The 18,283-nt window shown below is 63.1% G+C and overlaps 1 protein-coding gene across 5 annotated transcripts in view; it reads left to right on the top strand.

Moving 5' to 3' along the window:
• The window catches only part of TP73 (tumor protein p73), a 680,368-nt gene that overhangs the window by 3,744 nt on the left and 658,341 nt on the right, over positions 1–18,283 (top strand). For all 5 annotated transcript variants that reach the window (XM_049706158.1, XR_007475623.1, XM_004272313.4 and 2 more), the window contains 2 exons: positions 2,524–2,612; positions 2,969–3,089. In XM_049706158.1, the coding sequence (XP_049562115.1) occupies positions 2,554–2,612; positions 2,969–3,089 (180 nt within the window). In that variant the 5' untranslated portion in view covers positions 2,524–2,553. Of the gene's footprint in view, positions 1–2,523; positions 2,613–2,968; positions 3,090–18,283 lie in introns of those variants that run through there.

The following is an 18,283-nucleotide window of genomic DNA, read 5'->3' as shown; positions in this document are numbered from 1 at the left end:
GTCTCATAAATGGACGCGTATAGCACGTGGCTCTTTCACTCAGCATGATGTTCCGAGGTTCATAGTGACATGGCCGGTGTAAGCGATCATTCCTTTTCATGATGGAGTAATATTCCAGCGTGTGGACCGACCAGGATTTGTTTATTTGTTCATCCGTTGATGCACCTTCGGGCCGTTTCCACCTTTCCACTGTTGCGAATGGTGCTACCGTGACCAGGGACAGGATCTTGCCGTCCACTTGCTGTGTGATGTTAGTCAAGGCGTTGTCTGTCTCTGGGCTTAGATGGTCCATTAGCAAAATGAAGGGGGTGGGACCAAATGGCCTGGGCCAGTTGAGCCTCGTGTTGGTACACCCTGCCCACACCAAGAGGCCCCTCTGACTAATCTCTGCTCATCCAAAAAGGACCAGCCTTGGAGAGTGGGTGAGGGTGCGTTTCCGCCCAGCTTCGGCACAGTGACCTGCTCCGGCCGGCATGTTCTGCTTCCTACCAAGTCCACCCCGTTCTGCGTTACCACATGGCCACCTCCACGCCTTACTCAGCTCTGCTGGGTTTTGGATAGCTCAGCCCAGGATAGGAGTCATCTCCCCAGCACAGGAGGCATGCAAGTGAGCGCTGACCCGCCCCTTGTTAAAATCCTGTGGATTGTGTGCTGAGGGTTTGAGGTGAAGGGGGGAGGAGGCATGACTACGTTAATTTCCAATTCTGAGAAAACCACTTGGTTGTCCCTGCACTTACAGCTATGCTGTGTGACCTCGGCATGTCACATAACCTCTCTGAGCCCTGGTCTCCTGAGAGTGGGTGGAGTGGCCTCCGAGCCTGCTGGAGAGTTGGTCTGTGGCCAACACTTTCCAAGCTCTTAGTCCCGGCCATCCTCGCTCGGCCCCGCCCGGCCCCTCCCAGCTCGTGCCGCTGCTCCAGGGACGGTGGCCTGGCACGTGGCAGCCCCGGGAACAGGCCACCGGCCTCTCTTGGGGCCCACCGCCTGGGAACAGACGAAGTCTGTCCAAAAGGTTGCAGGCCGCACCCTCCCTCCCCCGACGGCCGTGGGCAGGTCCGGGCCTGCCCGCTTGGGCCCGGGCCTGCCCGCTTGGGCCCTGCCAGGCGGTGGCCAAGCTGATTCCCGTGGCCCCTTGCCAAGAGCCTGGAGGCTGGCCCAGGGGAGACATCACCTTGGCCTGGGTGGGGGCAGTGGGCAGGGTGGGCTCTGGTTTCCCTGCCCCTCCCCCCTACCGTAGGATAAGGGTTCAAGATGTGCCCGGTGTGGTCACCGCCACCTCCTCCTGGGTGGCTGTTTCGGGTGGGCATGGAGGCCCTCAGGAGGGGTGACAGTGGGGACAAAGGCCAGCGGGCACTGAGTCAGGGCGCCCCAAGCCCTGGGCATCTCCTTGAAGGGGGGCCACTCGTGCAGTGACCCCTCCAGTGACAGAAGCTTCTCGGCCTCGGCCTTGGCGGCTGCCTCGTGGGGTTGACGCTGCTTTTGTGTCCAGGCCGTACGCAAGGATCCCACATCAGAGGTGAAAGGCCGCCCAGCCTGCAGCAATCGGGCACAGCCAGGCTCGTACCAGGGCCTCAGCTCCAGCCTCCAGTGCGCCCTGCACATGCCCTTCCCAGGGGGCACTTGGGATCTAAGCTGTCGCCAGCTGCTGGGGCCTCAGGAGCCCCCAAACCTGGCTTGAGCCACCCCCCAGGCCAAACCTAGAGATACAGTTCGTAATAATAATGACCACGCGTGTTCCAGTGTAATTATGACCCGGGCACAGCAGAGACTTTATTTTTTTCTTTTGTTTTTATTTTTTAATTTATTTTTTATTGAAGTGTAGTTGAACTGCAAAGTAGTGTTAATTTCTGCTGTACAGCAAAGTGACTCAGTTACACACATATATGCATTCTTTTTCATATTCTTTTCCATTACAGTTTATCACAGGATATTGAGTATAATTCCCTGTGCTGTACAGTAGGACCTTGTTGTTCACCTGTTTATACATACTAGTTTGTAGCTGCTCACTCTAAACTCCCACTCCATCCCTCCCCCAGCCCCCTCCCCCTTGGCAACCACAAGTCTGTTCTCTATGTGAGTTTGTTTTGGTTTCGTATATAAGTTCATTTGTGTCATTTTTTTTTAGAGTCCACATGTAAGTGATTTCATATGGTATTTGTCTTTCTCTTTTTGACTTATCTAGTAGAGACTTGAAATTCGTGCTCCCAAGGGGCCCTGCAGCAGCCCCATGAGGGGATGCTGCTGTCACCCCCATTTCACGGGTGGCGGCTTTGAGAAGCTCCTGCTGCCCAGGCCCCCAGCCGGGTCTGAAGCCAGGCTGCCCACCCCCAGGCCTCGGTTCCCACCCCCAGAGAGGGCAGGATGAAGGGAGGGGCTGGGTGAAGGGGGTGTGCCTGGTTAGCACGCCAGGGTGTCCTCGGGTGGTCATTGTCGGCCCCGCCTACCACCTGTGCCCGAGGATGCTGGTTGAGGAGCGCAGAGGATGCCCTCCCAACCCGCACTCTTGTCCTTTCCTCCTGGCAGAGCGAGCTGCCCTCGGCCGGGAGTGGGAAGATGTCGCAGTCCACCGCCACCGACGAGGGGGCCACGTTCCAGCACCTCTGGAGCTCTCTGTAAGTACCTCGTCTGAGCCCGCTGGACTCGGGGGCTGCGATGGACTCGGGGGCTGGACAGGGAGCTGCTGCCTTGGGCTTTCTCCTGGGGATGCAGGGTCCAGGGGACAAAGCCTGTGTGTGGCCACGCCAGCCTGGCACTCACACCAGCCCTGGAGAGGCTGGTAGGGTAAGGGGGCCGGAGGCTGCAGGGGCTGAGGGTCAGGGAAGGAGTGGAGGAGACAAGGGGCTGAAGGAATCCGTGGAGGTGGGAGAGGGAGGTCCCCCCTGGGAGCTGCGGGCTGGCCTTGAGCTCCAGGCCTGGGCCATCTGGGCTGATGGCTGTGCTCTCTGTTCTGTTTCCCTCTTCTGTCTAGGGAGCCGGACAGCACCTACTTCGACCTTCCCCAGTCGGGCCAGGGGAATGATGAGGTGGTGGGCGGTGCGGAGGCCAGCATGGATGTCTTCCACCTGCAGGGCATGACCACTTCTGTCATGGTGAGTGGGCTGCCCTCTGCGGAGGACTCGGGGTGGGGGCAGTAAATGTGGACTGTCCTGTCCTGGGAGCCTGCAGAACCAGGAAACAGGCTCTCGGGTGTACGGCTTCCTCTCTGGGTTTGTCAGCACATTTCAGATGGCAAAGTGGAAGATGTATCAGCTCATGTAACTGTCAGTCCAGGTGTAGGAAGGCCTTCAGGCATGGCTGGATCCAGGTGTAGGAAGCCTTTCAGGCATGGCTGGTTCTAGGTGTATGAATGAATTCAGGCATGGCTGGATCCAGGTGTTCCAACAGCTGCCTCTCTGTCTCTTGCTCTGCTTCCCCCATGGTGGCTTTGTTCTTAGGCAGCGTCTCCTCTCATGGTAGGCTCCATCATCATCCCCCTCCCTGTGGGGAAGGACCCCTCTTTGCCCAGAGTCCAGCATGCCTACCTCTGAATGCCTATCGCTGAGCCATCCCTGTGCCTCTGATGGCCTGGGTCCCCTGAAACAGGGTCAGGATGGAGTGGAGTGGTGTGGGCTCTGCCCACCACCCGCACTGACTTATGGGGAAGAGCGCCCCAAAGGAAGCTTGAGCTGCTGTTTCCAGAGGAGGGAGGCTGGATGGGGGATGCAGGGGCATCTGAGGCCCTGACAGCTGCCAGCCCTGCGGTGTCTCAGGCCTTGCCACGCTGGAGGAGGGTTGTGATAACCGGGTGGTGGCCACACTCCTGTCTCTCTCCCTGGCCGCCCACTGCCAGGCACTGGTGGGCCAGGAGGTGGGGGGCAGGAGAGACACAAGAGGGTGTATGAGGACCCCTGGCCCCGGGGAGGCCCAGCGACGCCTGCCGTCCCCAGCGCCCCCTGTGGTCACCTCCTTGGGACAGCCTCTGCAGGACCCGGGGCTGCTCCGTCCTGCCCACAGGCTTGCTGTGCAGCTCCCTCAGACGGGGACTTGTTGTGGGAACTTGGCTAAGTGCGTGAGGGAAGCACCTGGATCTGCCGCTTGCAGCTCCCCAGATGGGGGCCCCCTGGATGGCGGCTCACTGGATGGCCGCTGGCCCCCACAGCCCAGCACAGTGGCCTTGGGGCACCACACCAGGCCAGGGCCAGGGTGCAGGAGGGAGACGGAGCTGGGAACTCGGGAGGCGGGGGGGCGCTCAGAGTCTGGGCCCCTCTCCCTAAAGCCCCCTTCCAGATCGGAGCCCTCACCCCAACACACACCCGTCCAAGGCATCTGGTGAACAGTGGAGACCATGGGGGCTCCGGTCGTGGGAATGAGTCAGGGTCAAGGGGGCGGGGGATGAGGAAGGGTCCCTACGTCCTACGTCAGTGTCCGTCTCGGATGCTGGGCTGGCCCAGGGCCCGCTGGCCCGCATGGGGCGAGGAGAAGGCACCTGCTCGGGCAGTCGCAACTGGGGCAGGTGGGGGTCTGGGGGGCAGTGAGCTCCCTGTGACATCCTTGCTTCTGAGGACCCTCTCAGAGTGGCCCTGAGGAATCTGCCTGCCCAGCCCAGGCCTCCTGCCTCTGCTCAGGACACCATCAGAGCAGAAACATCTGCCTGTTATAGTCCCATTTTCCAGGTGAGGAAGCCGAGGCAGACGCTGGGCCTGGGCGGGGCCAGGTAGTGCTGCCCTGTCCCTTTGGACCATTTCCTGTCTGCTAACATCTCCCCAGGGGCCAAGGGTCCTGACCTTTCATGGTCCCAGTCGCCCTCCTGGACATCAGTGTCCTGGCGCCACTGTCTTGGGTGGGTCTCAACCTGTCAATAGTGATGCTCTGGGCTAGGATGGCTGGGGTCTTCACCTGAGCCCTGCTACCTGCACTGCGGGGTGGGGTGGCGGGGGAGAGAAAGACAGAGAGAGAGAGGAGACCCAGGGCTCTGCCTTTATTGGGGCTGAGGATGGGGTGCCTAGGGTTTGGGGGGTTGATTCGTTATTGGTGAATTTAAAACATAACAGTGGAATTAAACTGTGAAAGGGAGAAGTGGGGTCACTCCAAGGTCCATTATCTGGTCACCCAGGGCTTTCTGAACGGGAGCCTTCGGGGATGAGGCAGCTGGGCTCTTGACCTATAGTTGTATAGCTGTCGAGGTGCATGTCTTTGAAGTGGGCACCTCACCCATCCACAGCCTAATGTCAGGCACTTACTTTACAATCAAAAAGCAAATTGTCAGGCAGGGCTTCCCTGGTGGCGCAGTGGTTGAGAGCCCGCCTGCCGATGCAGGGGACGCGGGTTCGTGCCCCGGTCCGGGAAGATCCCACATGCCGCGGGGCGGCTGGGCCCGTGAGCCATGGCCGCTGAGCCTGTGCTCCGCAACGGGAGAGGCCGCAACAGTGAGAGGCCCACGTACCGCAAAAAAAAAAAAAAAAAAGCAAATTGTCAGACACTCACCCTACATCCACTCTGGGGAGGGACAGGAGCTGCCCCCAGGCTCCAGGGAGGGAGGGCCTCTGAATGCGGTCTCCTAAGAGGCCTGTCTCTGTAGTTCCAGTAGCCTCCACCTCCCCTCCTCCCAGCTGCCCAGCTCACCCCCTGGAGGGCAGTAGGCCCAGGAGACCCCAACGACCCAGTGTCAGGAGCGGACCAGCTCTGGGCTCCTGTGGGGTGGGACGCCCCCGCTCCAGGGAGGATGTCTGATGCTGAGAAGGTCTGGGCCAGGGAGGGCAGGACACCCCTCCCACCAGCCGTGGGGTAACCAGGATGGGGCCTCTCACCTCTGCCAGCAAGAGGGCCGAGTCTCTCAGCTAGTGCCACGCCTCTTAGTAAAAGTCCTGCAGGTTCCCAGAGGTGGGGGTGCCCAGAACCACGCTGGCCCTGGCTGGGGGCAGGGGTAGGTGTGGGGAGCCAGGCCCCCTCTGAACGCCACATCCTGACCCCTGCCTGACATCGTGTAGCCCAGCCCTCACCCTCATGTAGCCCAGCGCAGCCCAGAGGGAAAGGCGAGGCTCAGAGACACAGCTGGACAGCTGGGCAGCTGGCTGCAGAGCCCACTGCCTAGCTGCCTTGCAGAAGGGCCTCTGCCTGATGTGTCCAGAGGCCTGGAGCAGGGGCCCACGGAGTCCAGGGTGCAGGCAGGAAGCCCCACAGAGTTGAACTGGGTGGTGGTGTCTTAAAGTCCAGACTGGAGGCTGAGAAGACCTGACCTTCTGGCCAGAAAACAGCGCCGGCAGACGCTGTGCTGCTGAGGGCGACCTGGTGATGCTGGGGTGCGGGTGGGGACTCCTGAGTGCCTCACCCCCACCCCCGTGGCTCCATCCCCACCCACCAGCAGGTCCCTTGTCAGGGAAAGCCTGGGGCTCAGCGGGGAGGGGGGTAGCCCCTCCTCCAGGCTGGTAACAGGTCAAGTGCTCCCCAGGCCAGGCTCCAGGTCAAGAAAGCAGCAGCTGCAGAGTCAAAAGTTCGCACTCGCCACCCGCCCTGTAGTCACGATTCAGGCCCATGTGAACGCGTGCGCGCACTCGTGCACACACACGCATACACACACGGGCCCCCATGCCGCTCCCTCTGGCCGCTGTCCTCTGAGATGAAGGGTGCCCGTACCCCAGCCCCGGGCTCTGGGGCCACCCCCCCAACTGGGTCGTGGGGCTCATCCAGGAAAAGGCTGAGGCCGAGGCAGGCACAGCGTCGCCTCGGGGGACACTGGTCCTTGCGGGTGGCACACACTGTGGTCTCGGGGCCTTGGGTCTCCACCCTGCTCGGTTGCCTTGGTGACCAAGCAGATTACTTCCTGCCGGACCTGCAGGTTCCTGAGCAGCACCCCGGCCCTGTCAGGAAACAGGCCGTTGCGGACCCCCGGGACGCCCTTAACCGCTGCTTCAGTGGCCGGTGGGAACAGGCGGAGTGGGAGGGGCCTCGCCCGAGGAGCCAGTCTGTCCCGGGTTCGAGTCCCCATGTCTCTGAGCCTCGGTGCCCTCACTTGGGGACCTGGGGTGACAGGCCGTATGGGGTCCCAGCAGAGGCTCCGCCAGCCCTGTGGGGCCTCGGACCACCCTCCTCCCATGCTGGGCAGCTGAGGAAGCCGAGTCGGGCAGTTAAAGGAGGAGAAGGGCCCCTGTGGGAGCACTTGGCCCCTCGGCCTTGGAGGAGTCCCAGAGCACAGATTCTTGGTGGGGACACTGAGCTCCCTGAGGTCGTTGCAGCCAGGGTCCACCGCACCACAGGGCCAAGATGGTGCAAAGGGCGTCGGGGGCTCGGAGGTCAGATCCCACCCCTGCCTCTTCTTTGCTTGGAGAGTTATTTGACCCTCTGGGCCTCAGTTTTCTTGTCTGTAGAATGGGCCAGTGAGGATCTAAGCCAAGGTTGCGAGGAAGACTGATGGTGCCTGACCTGTAGGAACGCATGACAAACACTAGACGTGATGCTGAGACCAGGGACATGGACTGAGTTTAAGAGAGCTGTTCCCCCTGGAACCCAGAACAGTGGAGCCAGGGAGGGCCCGGGAGCAGCTGCTTCCAGCCCCAGAGCCTGCTGTGCCAGGGAAGGACCCGGTGCCCCAGGTCCACCTTGGGGCCCTTCGGTGGAGCTCCTGCTCTGTGTGGTGACCTCCAGTTCTAGCTGTCCCTGTAGACCCCCAGCGGCTCACCCATGACAGGCACCTATAAAATAGGCCCCCAACTCCTGCAAGGGGAGAGAGGGGAACACCCGGCCTCCTGTGGGCTTGAAATGAGGGCTGCCCAGAGGACACGAGGTGGGAGGTGACCCCTGGGCCCCCGGCGGGTGTGGTGACAAGGGGAACCTTGTAGGGTCTCCCCTGGCCCTGGAGGCCCTCACAGTCTGAGAGGAGCATGGACAGGATGAAGCCCCCCATGGTGAGCGCTCATGGGGTCCCGAGCAGGCAGCGGCCGTATGCACCCCGTGCTGGTCTGGGCCTGGGCTTTGGGCCATCCAGGCTTTCTGATTCTCAGTGTCCCTCAGGACAAAACGGGGGCAGGGGGACTTCCTTGCTGGTCCAGTGGTTAGGACTTGGTGCTTTCACCGCCGAGGGGCCTGGGTTCGATCCCTGATGGGGGCACTGGGATCCCGAAAGCCTCCAATAAAATGGAAGGGGGCAGGGTTCTGGCCAGCTGTGACGATGCTCGAAAGGTTGAGATGGAGGAAAGGGGAGCTCGGTTGAGGATGGGGCTGGTTGAGGTTGAGGCTGGCGGGCTCTCCTCCCGGACCATCCCTTCCCTGTCTCTCCCGCCCATCCTCCCAGAGTCTGAGCACCTCCTGCCACCCTGGCTGCCCATGCCTGCCCCCTCCCTGCATCCCTTCCCGCCTCTCCCGGCGCCTTTCTCCGGTGACAGCTGTTGTGGGCGCCTGGGCCGTAGAGGGGGCTGTGTCTGGGGGCTGATCCACCCTGGAGCCCTGCCGGCCCCTCCCCAGGTGCCCAGTGAGCTACGCAGGGGACAGACACCAGGGTTAGAACCTGCAGCCACTCGGGACCTTGAGACCCCAGCGGTCATGCAGGACAGGCCTTCCTGGCCTGGGGAGGGGGCGTTTCTCCCCAGGCCTGGGAGCAAGGAGGGCGCAGTCCGGTAGTACACTCCCTGGAGCAGGCATTGTCAGGGAACAGAGCCAGCCCCCAGAGGGATCCGGTGGGCTGAGGGAGGGCCTGCCGCCCCGAGGACGTAGGGCCGGAGCTCGGGGACGGTGAGCCCCGCCAGCCACCGGATCACAGAGCCACCTGCCTGTGGGTGTCCGCAGGTGGTGTGAGGAGTTTGACCTGGAGTTGACACATCACTGGTGCCCTTCTGGTGACTCACCCCTTCCTGCGCAGGTGGGCCGTGCAAGAAAATATCCCCCCTGCCCTGCTGCCGCGAGTCCTGCGGAAGTAGTCCGTGGGGTGGAGTCCCGGTAGGTTAAACTCAGAAGAGCAGGTGCCGCGGGCCCGGCGGGGTGACTTGGGAGGGCAGCGCTGGCAGCTGAGGACTAAGCCAGGAAGAGTTCCTGGGGACAGGGGCCCCGGCTCCCCCTTCCCTGTCCCAGGATGGCCAGGATTTTGGATAAATGCGCAGGAAGTGGGTGATGCTCTGGGGCAGGTGCCGGAGCTCCGGCACTTTGAGAGCTGGAAACGTGCTCTCGTCCATGCTGGGAATCCCAGTCTGGCCCAGGCTCACGCTGTGGGGACCGTGCTGGTTCTCAGGCCGCAGGTGCCCCCGCAGTGTGGGTGGGGAGTGGCACCTGGGCCTTCAGTGCTTCCAGCAGGGCTCAAGAGAGGAGGTCTTCCCGACCTGACCCTGCCTCCCTGTGGGCAGCCTCCAGTCTGGGCACACGTGTGGCCAGCCCCTCCTGGGCCCTGCCTTGTGCCCTGCAGGCCTGAGCCCGAGTGCAGACCGAGGCCAAGGCTGCCCTTCGGCCGCGCCAGCCGTCCAGGGTCCCGCGGAGCCCTGGCCGTCTTCTGCCCAAGGTCTTTGCCTGCCTGCTCGCTCCCCTGCTGCATTACTCAGCTGTGCTGCGTGACACGTCACCGCCAACGGAGGGGCTTAAAGCAGCACCTGTTTGTTGTCTCACGGCTTCTGTGGGTCGGGAGTCCTGCATGTCCCCACTGGGCCCCCTGCTCAGGGTCTCACCAGGCTGTACTCAAAGTATCAGTGAGGACTCTGCCATCTTGTCTGAGGCCGGGACCTCTTCCAGGCCCTGGTTGTTGGCAGAGCTCAGTTTCAGGTTCTCACTGGCCATTGGCCCAGGGCCACTGTTCTCGGCTTCTAGAGGCCGCCCGCCGCACCCTGCCACGTGGGCCCTCCACAGCCTGGCGGTTTGCTCCTGAGGCCATCAGGAGGAGGTTGCCCTGATTAGGTCAGGCCCACCCAGACAGCGTCGCTTCTGATCAACTCGAATTTTACCCCATGTTGCGCAACGCCCTGTGCTTGAGCCCAGGCCCTCCCCCTCCTCTCCTACCTGCCTGTGTGTCCCTCCATCCAGCCACCTGCCAAGCCCCCCGGCCCTCTTGGGAGAAGCCCTGGCAACACCCACAGGGATCTCACTGACCGACAGTCTCCCCCCGTCCCCCCCTCCCCCACCCCACCCCGGCCTTCCCGCCTGCGGGCGTCCCGTTAGGAAGGCTCTCGGCTGCTGCCTCTGGCCAGAACTTGCAGCCGGAGCCCCGCTGCAGACGCCCTTCCTGAACATCGGTCTGCCCGCCAAACCTTGATGTCTCATTGTGAGTGGGGGACACCTGTGCATTGGGAGTAACAGCGATGGCCGCACGCAGTCACGGGGGCTCAGGCCGCATGTGCTGAGCTGTGTTTCTGGCTGCAGCCGCCGAGGCGCCCAGAGCCTGAGCCGGGGGCTCCCGGCCCAGCCCCTTGGGGGCAGCGCCTGGCTGCACGTCCCCTGCCTGGGATCCCCCTTTCCCTCAGCCAGAGGAGCTGGGGGGCTGGACACGTCACGGGCTCCTCGGGCTGGCCTCCCTCTGTGCAACCCCGCTGCTCCCAGCTCCCCGGGATGTGCCGAGGACAGGCCGGGAGAGAGACGGGGTCTACATGCCGTCTTCTCGGCACCTTGCGAGTTTTTAAGCTCTCCTTGGGGGATGGAAGCAGCTGGGCTCTGGGGGCTTGGAAACTTCACATCCACTTTCACGTGATCTGGGCCTGGTTGATCTCCCAGGGATGATCCCAGCCCCTGTGCCAACTTGGTGTCAAAGACGGTTAAGTTACAGTGGTTGGTCCTCCAGAAAGGGAGTGGCTGTGAGCACCGCGAAGCCGCCGGGGAGGCAGGCCCCCATCTCTGAGCCCCTGGCAGCGCTGAGGGCAGTGCCGTCCATGCACTGCGATGGGCGGGGCTCCAGCGGTCCTCCTTCTGGACCACCTCCCTCTCACTCCGGGGGCTCGGCAGCAGTGGGGACACGGCCAGCGGCAGGCCGGGCAGCGTCTGGGGTGCGGGCTCTGGGCTGCGTTGGGCCACACCCAGATGCTCACTCCGTTGCCAGGCTCCCTGTGGGGTTCCGCAGGCAGCAAACCTCCCTGAGTGCATCTCGTCTCTGCTCAGCCCTTTGGAGCAGCCCTGGAGGGCCACCACATTCCCTAGGCAGGAGTGAGATTCGCTCCACCCTGGGCGCAGGGCCGGAAGCGCCATCTGTTCCCTGCCCGGTGGCCTGGCTCTGCCTCCCGAGCTCTTGAGGGCCCGGGCTGGCCCCCTGATGCTCTGGGGTGGAGGCCTGTGGCCCCCAGGGCCTCCCGTAGGCAGCATCTCAGAAGGAGCCAGGCGCAGCCTCACTGCAGAGGTGGCCCATGGCCCCGCGGCCGCTCCCTCCCTGCGCAGCCGCCTTGGTGCGGTCCGACCCAGCAGTGGGCAAGCTGAGGCCTGCCCTGGACTTTGATGAATAGTCATGAGGAATAAAGGGGTGGGCCGCCCGTTTTGTTGTTAGATGCAGCTAGTTGACAGGACCAAGGCAGATGGAGAGGGCCAAAGTGCCCACGGCCAGCCCACATGTTCTGCAGCGTCCTGTGCTTCTGCCCGCCTAGCCACGGAGCCTCTCTGCCTGGGTCCACCCTGCCGGGCGGCCGCACCCCTGCCCCCGGCTCCCCGGCCGCCCATCCCCATGCCTCGCCCCGCAGCACGCCAGCTCCCCGGCGTGTGCAGACCCCCGTGCGCCCACCATGCTGTACGTCAGTGACCCCGTGCAGCACTTCGCCTCGGTAGGTGCGCGTCGTGCATCCTTTTCAGGGGGCCTTGGCGGGGCTTTTGCCGTGGTGGAGGATGCACGGGGCATTCTCTTGTCTGTCGCCCTGCTCGGCACCTGGGGCCGGAGGGGATGCCGCCATCCAGGGTGAGCAGAGGCAGGCAGGAGGCGCCGACGGGCTGGGGCCGGCCCCAGGCGCGGAGGCAGGTGCCTGCCCATCCTGGAGAAGCTCTGGGGACCAGTGCCCACTGGCTGGGCAGGACCGACAGCCAGGGGGAGGAGGGTCGGTGAGAGTCTGGTCAGCTAGTGGCCCTCCCCAGAGACGTGCAGGTTTCCCTCACTCCCTGGCTTTGGGCTGTCTGAGGCTTAGGGCGGGCTGCCCCACCTGCCCGGCCCTGCCCCCGGCTGCAGGAGCTCAGTGTACCCTGGAGGCTGTCTTTGCTCCCTGGGCTCTGGCTGGCTGTTGGGCTGCCACCACCTGCTCCCAGGACAAGAGCATCCTCACCTGGGAAGCTGCTCATTTGGCTGTGGGGGCAGGAGTGTTTCCTGCCGGCCAAGCTGCGGGTCAGGGGCTCACAGAAAGCTGGCTTCAAGGTGTCCTGTTGCCCCTCACGATGGCGGTGGGCCGGGCAGAGGTAAGGAAGGGACCGCAGCTTGTGCCTGGCCCCTGTGGCCTGAGCCCCGGGAACCTGGTCTCATTTCCAGGTGTGCCCAGTCCCTGGGGCCAGCGGTCACCAGGCTGCTAGTTGAGCAGGTTGAGCTGGGGCTCAGCTGCTCCCCACCGGGCCTTTTTCCTGCCGGGGAGGTGGATGGCGTGGGGGCCACGGGTACCACCTGCCCTGTGGGAGACCCAGCAGCGGGCAGAGGGTTGGGATGGACAGCTGGACAGAGTCCAGGTGTCGCCAAGCTCTGCGGGTGGAGGACAGGAGCCATGAGCGCAGAGCCACAAAGAGCTGCGGTCCCTTGGCCCTGTGCGCGCCCAAAGGTGTGTTTGTGTGCGCGTGTCTGAGCGTGTGAGTGACAGTGGGTGTGTGTGCTGTTGTTCGCATTGTGTGTTGGAACAGGTACGTGTCTTTGTGCCTGCAGGTGGGTGTCCCCAGGCAAGGCCATGGGAAGAGTAATGCCGTGTGTGGGGGACCCAGGAGGGGTGAGGGGTGTACGGCCCGTCTACACGGGCTGACCCAGGCACTGGCTCCGTTCACTCACATCTGGAAGCTTCATGGCCTCTCCCACCCACGGCATGAGCTTTTCATCTGAAACCCAGCCCTGGAAAAGGGTGCAGCCCCGGGCAGGCCACAGCTAGAGTCCTCATGGCTCCCTTCTGTCACTTATTCCGTTACTGACTCATTTACCCACTAGCACCTGTCACTGGGCTCATACAGTGGCCAGGGGCTCCCCGGGGAGCAGCCTTGTACCCCCAGCCTCTCCATGAAGATGGTGCGTGAGCCGGGAGGGACTGTCTCCCTGCCGCCTGGGGGTCTGTAGTCATACACGGAACCCAAGGCAGAGCCAGAGGCCCGGGGACCTGGAGACCAGTGTCCCTGCCCGGCCAGCTGAGAAGCCCCGCGGACACGCAGGACTCTGGTATAATCTTTTCTCTCGAACGAAATGGGTGTCTCGGTGTAAGTCAGCCGAGGCTGCAGCTCATCGCCTTTCAGGGAGTGGGAGGGGTCCGTGATGGGAGGCACGGGCCCCCCCGACCCCGGCTCCGGGCCTTGGAGCGTCGCCTTCCTGCAGGAGCTGTCGGCACCAGGGGGCTGCTGGCGTCCACCCTGCTGCCGCCGCCGCCCCACCCTGGGGACCAGCAATGGCCAGTCTCATCATCACCCGGCTTCCTGTAGACCCAGGATGACTGTGGCCTGTTCATTCGTTTGGTCAACAAGTGCCTAGAGCAGCTCTGATGGCAGGTAGAGGCTGCTGGAGCCCCTTCCGGGCCAGCTGGGCTGGGCTGGGCTGGGTCATACGGATCTGTGAAAGTGTCTCCGTTTCCGTCCCAGAGGGAGAGTATCTGTGATCTTACCACTGCATGCAGAGGGGAAGTGGTATGAACAAAAAGGGTTGAACTTGAGGTCGTGCGGTCGCCTTTGTGGTTATTGCGAGCCCACTGGGCAGGGAAGGGGGCATGGAGCTGCAGGATGCTGTTGGGGCCCCTGCCTGGGTCTCCTGTGGGACCCACCTTTCTTTTTTTTCTTTACCTCTTTTTTTTTTTTTTTTTTTTTTTGCGGTATGCGGGCCTCTCACTGTTGTGGCCTCTCCCATTGCGGAGCACAGGCTCCGGACACGCAGGCTCAGCGGCCATGGCTCACGGGACCAGCCGCTCCGTGGCATGTGGGATCTTCCCGGACCGGGGCACGAACCCGTGTCCCCTGCGTCGGCAGGCGGGCTCTCAACCCCTGCGCCACCAGGGAAGCCCCACCTCTTTTTTTAAAAAAATATTTATTTATTTATTTGGCTGCACCGGGACCTTTAGTTGCGGCATGTAGGATCTAGTTCCCTGACCAGGGATCGAACCCGTGCCCCCTGCATGGGGAGCACAGAGTCTTAACCGCTGGACCACCAGGGAAGCTCCCCGGGACCCACCATTCTGAGCCCCGGTTCTGACGCTGCTGCCCGTAGCCCGCGCTGTGCCAACGGCCCACAGCTTCCTGGTCAGGGCTGGACACCCCCCTGCCGTGGCCCACTTACTGGGGTCCTTCAGCCGGTGCCGGGGTGGGCTTACTGCTGGTCCAAGCATCTTCTCCCACCTACACAGACCAGCAGCTCACGGGGCAGAAGGGAGCCAGGGGCACGCCCTATGGGCCCCTTCTCAGATGGGATGAGCACAGAGAGTACCCAGACTCTCCAACTTTCCCCGTCCACTCCTCTTTTGGGTGGGCATCCAGGGACCCCACCCAGCCACCTCCCAGGCTCCTGTTTCACTATGTATCAGTTTAGACTTGCAAGAGATGAGAAGGGCTGTGCTGGGCAGCACTGGCTCCCCCATGCCTGCCTCTGTTGACGGGCCCAGGTCCGTCTGGGCCGCAGGGTCATCGAAGGCTTGGTCTCGGGTGACTGGGCCTGGCCCCATGCCACCGTCCCATGGGCCAGGCCCACGGTGGGCGTCGTAGGTGTGTGCCCTGAGCTGGGGTAGCACGGGAGGGCACAGCGCTTGGGTCTCCCGTGCAACCTGGAGCAGGGTCCCACCTGTCGCTACAGATGGGACAGCTCCTATAGGAGGGGCAGCCTTGGACAGGAGGACCCCAGGAGGGGAAAGTCAATCAGTGCTTTAAGAAATATTTGCTGAGTGCCTGCTACTGCCTATGAGGGCACACAGGAGGAGGGCGTGATCCCTCGTGAGTTCTAGAAGCTGCCTGGGCTGCAGTGCTGAGAGCAGACCACAGGAGGGCAGGGCAAGGCTGGGAGCCGGCTGGAGGCCTGGGATGGAGAGGGATGTAGGCACCTTGGACCCGGTGGGAGCAGGGGAGGGGCTGAGAGCCCTGGGGTTCCAGACAGACGGGATCTGCTGATGGGCTGGGGGTTTGGACCCAGGTGACTGGGTGAAGGGAATGATCACTTATTCAGCTGGGAAACTGAAGAAGTGGGATTTGGGGTGAAAAGTAAGCGTTCTGCGTTGACTGTGCCGTGTGTGAGACGCAAGCAGCAGACGGAGGACCGTGGGAGGTGGGATGGAAGTAAGCATGGAGTTTCTGAAGCCGTGGGAGGGAGGGAGGGAGGGGATGTGCGGTGCGGGCAAAGCAGGTCGAGCCCAACAAGGGCCGCGCAGTGGAATGGAGGCATCACGGGAGGTGGTGGGAAGTGATCGGTGAGAGGGAGGCTGTTTGATCTCTGGAATAAGGGCAGGAGAGGACCGAGGACAACGCCCAGGGTCCTGGAGCCTCGCGGATGGGAGGGCGGTGCGGAGCCGGGGCGCATTGGCTGGGGCAGCGGCTTGGACACTTCGGGGCAGGAGTCCTGCGTGCTGGAGGGTGTGGGTAGAGGTGACCACTGGGGAGTCTGGCACAGGTGGGGTTCACAGTCAGGGCGGGGTGGGGCCCCACGCAGGGAGAGGGTCGGAGCCGAGCACAGGGAGAGACGCCACCAAGCAGACGAGAGGGGCGGCCTGGGAAGTGGGGGGAGGGGCGGCACGATGCTGGGAGGTGGGAGGCGACGAGGACAGAAAAAGGACGGGCCTCTGGGGACCTGGCAGGAGGCAGTCCCGTTCCGTGGCTGGGAGAGGACAGAGCTGAACTGGGAGCAGGGAGGCCCTGGGCTGGGGACGGAGCAGCAGCCTCTCCCTACCGTGCGCTGAGAGGGTGCAAGGCTCTCGGGGCTCGGGGAGGTACTGACCTTTCCGGAAGGAGATGCCGGAGCCTGATTCAGGGGGACAGAGGGGTCGCCCCATCAGCCGGGCTCGCTGGCCCGGCCTCCTGCCCCTTCGCCAGGTTCTAGGTCTATCCCCGCAGCGCCAGCCCTCTGGCATCCCCACTTCCACGTAATACATCCCCCTCTACCTCCATGGGTGACTGTCCCTTCTCAGCTGGCAGAAAATCCACCTTCCTTCCTTCTTTCACTTGGCCAGCACCTGGGAGCTGTTCCTGGGCCCCTCCTGTGGCGCCCAGCATCCCGCTCTTTAGGGCCTGTCAGCCTGACCTGCATCGTGCTGGCCCCGTGCAGCTCCCACTCGACTCGGAGCTAGAGGGTCCCTCCTGCGTTCAGTCCCCCGTGGGCTCCCGGAGGGAGGGTTCTGCTCCTCTGAGCAATGTCCCGCCCTCGGCCCCGCGGCTCTCTGGCCCTCTCAGACATCTGGGTCTAGACCTCCCCAGTGCCTGGGCAGGCGGTGGCATCTTCCTGGAGGAGCCCCCCTGGCCCGGCTGCCCCCCGCTGGGTTGCTTTTGTCTTCTTCCTTTGCCGTCAGCCTGTTCTGAAGCCTGGTTCGCTGCTTCTCTGCTGTCCCCTCATGGGAGTTAAGCTCTGGAGGCTGGAGGGTGCAGGGTACGGGCTGCGTCTCTGTGCCCACCGCTGTCTCCCAGGGCCTGGGCAGTGCCCGGGAGATGTGTGTTGAAGGGCTGAGCTGCACCCCCTGCCGGGAAGCTGGTCCTGGCTTCAGAGCTGGAGGGAGGGGCCGGGGTCGGCCCTCAGGACTCACTGAGTAAGTCCAGGCCGTCCCCAGTTCTGCGGGCCGCCCCCTCCTCCCCTCTGTGCCATCCCGCAGCACCCTCCCTGCCCCTTCGTTGCCCTTGTCACAATTGTCCCCACTGAGGAGGGCCGCCTCCCCATGATGGCCCCCTTGGTGTCCTCAGTGTCTGGTGCAGGCGGGGGCATGCTTAGCGTCTGCAGGATGGACAGACAGACGGACAGAGTGATGGATGGATTAAAGGATGTCAGGGGACACGTGGCTCAGGCTCTGGGGGCACAGGCAGGGGGTGAGGGCAGACCGCCCCCCAGTGGTGCTCAGGGAGGAGAGAGGAGCCCATACCCCTGCCGTACCCCTCGAGCTGGGCCTGTGACAGATCACCAAGCTCCCCACTTTCCTTCCAGGCTCTCAGCATGCTGGGAGGTGGGGCATGGACTGGACTCGTTTCCTGATGGTTAAAAAAAAAATCTCTGCATCCCATGGGTCACCTGCCTGTTTCCTGGCACCTCCGCAGAGCCTGGCAGGGGCGCAGCCTGAGACCCCAGACCCCCCTGGGGGACCCTGTGGAGGCTCTCGGGTCCAGGCTGCGCCCTCACTGTCTCCGCAGCGCCGTCTGCAGGCGGAGGCTCCGGCTGCAGGTCCTGCAGGCACACGCCTCCCTGGCAGCCCAGAGCAAGGTGTGGAAAGTTCCACATGGCCCTGACTAGGATTGGGCAAGGCCCCGTGAGAGGAGAGAGCGTATGTGCATATTTTCAGGAGGAGAGGGAGCCTTTCCCCCCAAGCACAAGTCGAATCTTGTTGGCATTTCCATCCGTTTAATCACAGACTCCTGGAGATGCTGTGGGAAATACCAGCGGGATGGAGGTCCTGCTCCGAGTGGGACGGGTTATCTCCCAGCCAGAGCCTAGACAGTCTGTCAGTCACTTACCTCTGGGCGAGGTTGCACCCAAGCCCAGACATGCCTGCCAGCGAAGATCACGGAGTTGGAAGTTTCATTCTCTATGTTTTGAAAGTCTGGTTTTGGTATCCTCCGGGAAGCACGGGGACACTGGGGGTCAGAGCAGACAGAGAACGCCAGAGGAGGGGGCACCTGGCCGACCCTCCCCAGGTAGAGCCTCTGAGATCAGACCCCAGGGCCTCAAACCTGGGGTGACGGTGGTGACAAACAGACGCATGTCTGCCCCACTCTAACCCTAACCCTAACCTTTCCCCAGCACAGGAACAGGATGAACTGGGTCACGCAGGGTAGAAGCTTGGGTCAGGAGGCGCTGTACCTGAAGTGGGAGTGATGGGCTGGGGGCCTCACTGCAGGAGGTGATAGTTGAGCAGGAGGGGAATGGGGAGGGGCCACAGGGCAGGGGGCCCGGCAGAGCGCAGGGGGCAGGGGGCTCCACCTGGTGACCTTTGCACCCAGCCCCCCTCCTATTTGGATCCACACTCTGGTCTCGTGACGAAGACGCAGATAACACTACAGTAAGTCCCCTTACATAAGAACC

The sequence above is a fragment of the Orcinus orca genome, chromosome 1 (assembly GCF_937001465.1).
Source record: "Orcinus orca chromosome 1, mOrcOrc1.1, whole genome shotgun sequence".
In the NCBI taxonomy this organism is placed as follows: domain Eukaryota; kingdom Metazoa; phylum Chordata; class Mammalia; order Artiodactyla; family Delphinidae; genus Orcinus; species Orcinus orca.
Note: the sequence above shows the minus strand (reverse complement) of the source record. Positions and strands in the feature narration are given on the sequence as shown.